General features: G+C 47.1%; 1 protein-coding gene across 1 annotated transcript; it reads left to right on the top strand.

The window, feature by feature from the left end:
- Positions 1–417: 417 nt before the first annotated feature.
- CLDN25 (claudin 25) lies at positions 418–1,106 on the top strand. The gene is given in 2 exon segments (XM_024754219.1): positions 418–736; positions 739–1,106. Coding segments are annotated over 2 exon segments (687 nt in total).
- Positions 1,107–1,802: the final 696 nt, after the last annotated feature.

The following is a 1,802-nucleotide window of genomic DNA, read 5'->3' on the forward strand; positions in this document are numbered from 1 at the left end:
ACCATAAAAAAATTTAAAAAAAAAAAAAAAATTAAAAAAAAAAATTAAAAATAAAAAAAACAAAAAAACATGAAGTCATGTTACCCTCCAGAAAGATTACATCAATGTATATTCCCAGAACATCATTCTCGCCTTCTCGGAACTGGGGAGTGATTTAAGTGTATGAATTCACTCATCAAATATGTATTGATGGCTTACTGTCTGGCTTTTTTGCCTCTCATGGGACCCTCCCCCAGGATCCACACCCACATCCAATCTTGGGCACACCCCCTAAACCCAAAGCTTGCCAAGATCCTGGCACCTGCCTCAGCTGCTGAGTGGACTCCACTCAGCTCCCCAAGAGTCCTGCCTGCTCATCAGTCACCAAGCCGCCTGTCCTCTTTTTCTTTCTGCCTTTCCTCTGTGGTGGGAGCAACCATGGCCTGGAGTTTCCGTGGGAAAGCCCAGCTTGGGGGACCGCTCCTCTCTCTGCTTGGCTGGGTCTGTTCATGTGTCACCACCACCCTGCCCCAATGGAAAACTCTCAGTCTGGAGCTGAACGAAATGGAGACCTGGATCATAGGACTTTGGGAGGTCTGTGTAGATCAGGAGGAAGTTGCCACTGTGTGTAAGGCCTTTGAGTCCTTCTCGTCTCTGCCCCTGGAGCTCCAGGCATCCCGCATCCTCATGGTAGCCTCCCATGGGCTGGGACTACTGGGGCTTCTGCTCTCTGGTTTTGGGGCCCAATGCTTCCAGTTTCAAGGATCAGATGGGTATTCCAGAGGTGGCTTTGCCTCCTGGGAGGGACTCTGGAGGCATCAGCTTTGGCCACTCCCCTCTTTCCAGTCTCCTGGGGGGCCTGCGTCACAATCCAAGACTTCTGGGATGACAGCGTCCCTGAGATTGTGCCTTGGTGGGAGTTTGGAGATGCCCTCTAGCTGGGCTGGGCTGCTGCTGTTTTCCTGGCCCTTGGTGGGTTACTCCTTATCTCCTCGGCCTGCCTGGGAAAAGAAGATGTGCCCTCTGTCCAGATGGCCGTGCCTACGGCAGCCCCACCATCCTGTGCTCCAGCGCAGTCCGATTGCTCGTGCCACCTAATGCCAGGACCTAGGATCCTGTTCATCTAGGACAAGCTTTGCCAGGAAACCTATGGAACAGAGGAACGTCAGGAGAACCCTCTCTCTTCCTTATCCTCCATCACTCTGTATTTGCTTGCCTCATTTTAGAGGTGGTAGTCACTGTCTCATTGTTCAAGAATTTGACTATCTTGGTGATATGGTGATCCTAATTTCAGACTGAAAAATCAAGGCACAGTTTCTAAAGACACGTTTATCTGATTTAGATTCTATTTACATAAAATACTTTTAAACTCATAACATTAATTATATACTTGATTCTTTTATTACTAGGGAAAACATATTACAAAATAGCGTTCAACCTAGAAAACCTAGTCTTACTGGATATGAAGACAGAAAAGCTAAAGACATGCCTTTGCAAATGAAAATGAATTATTGGTGATATTATATCACCTCAGGACAGGGACCCTCCTTGGGTTCATTTTCAGTCTCGGGTGCACGATTTGAAAGGGAGCTTCACAATATATCAGTCCTTGTGGCTGTACCCAAGGACTGCCCAGTGTGGGCGTACATGTGGAGAGAATTATCAGCTACTCGGAAATGTCTTTTACCATATGCAAAATCACATTATAAATCCCTTAAATTTTAACCTAAATGTCAGCAGAACTACCTAGGCTGTGGCAACCAGTAAAGTCCCTTTCACAACAATGACCCAAGTTCCTTTGCTTCCTGACCACCTGGGCCAGG

The sequence above is a fragment of the Neophocaena asiaeorientalis genome, unplaced genomic scaffold, assembly GCF_003031525.2.
Source record: "Neophocaena asiaeorientalis asiaeorientalis breed wild unplaced genomic scaffold, Neophocaena_asiaeorientalis_V1.1 scaffold21, whole genome shotgun sequence".
Classification (NCBI taxonomy): Eukaryota; Metazoa; Chordata; class Mammalia; order Artiodactyla; family Phocoenidae; genus Neophocaena; species Neophocaena asiaeorientalis.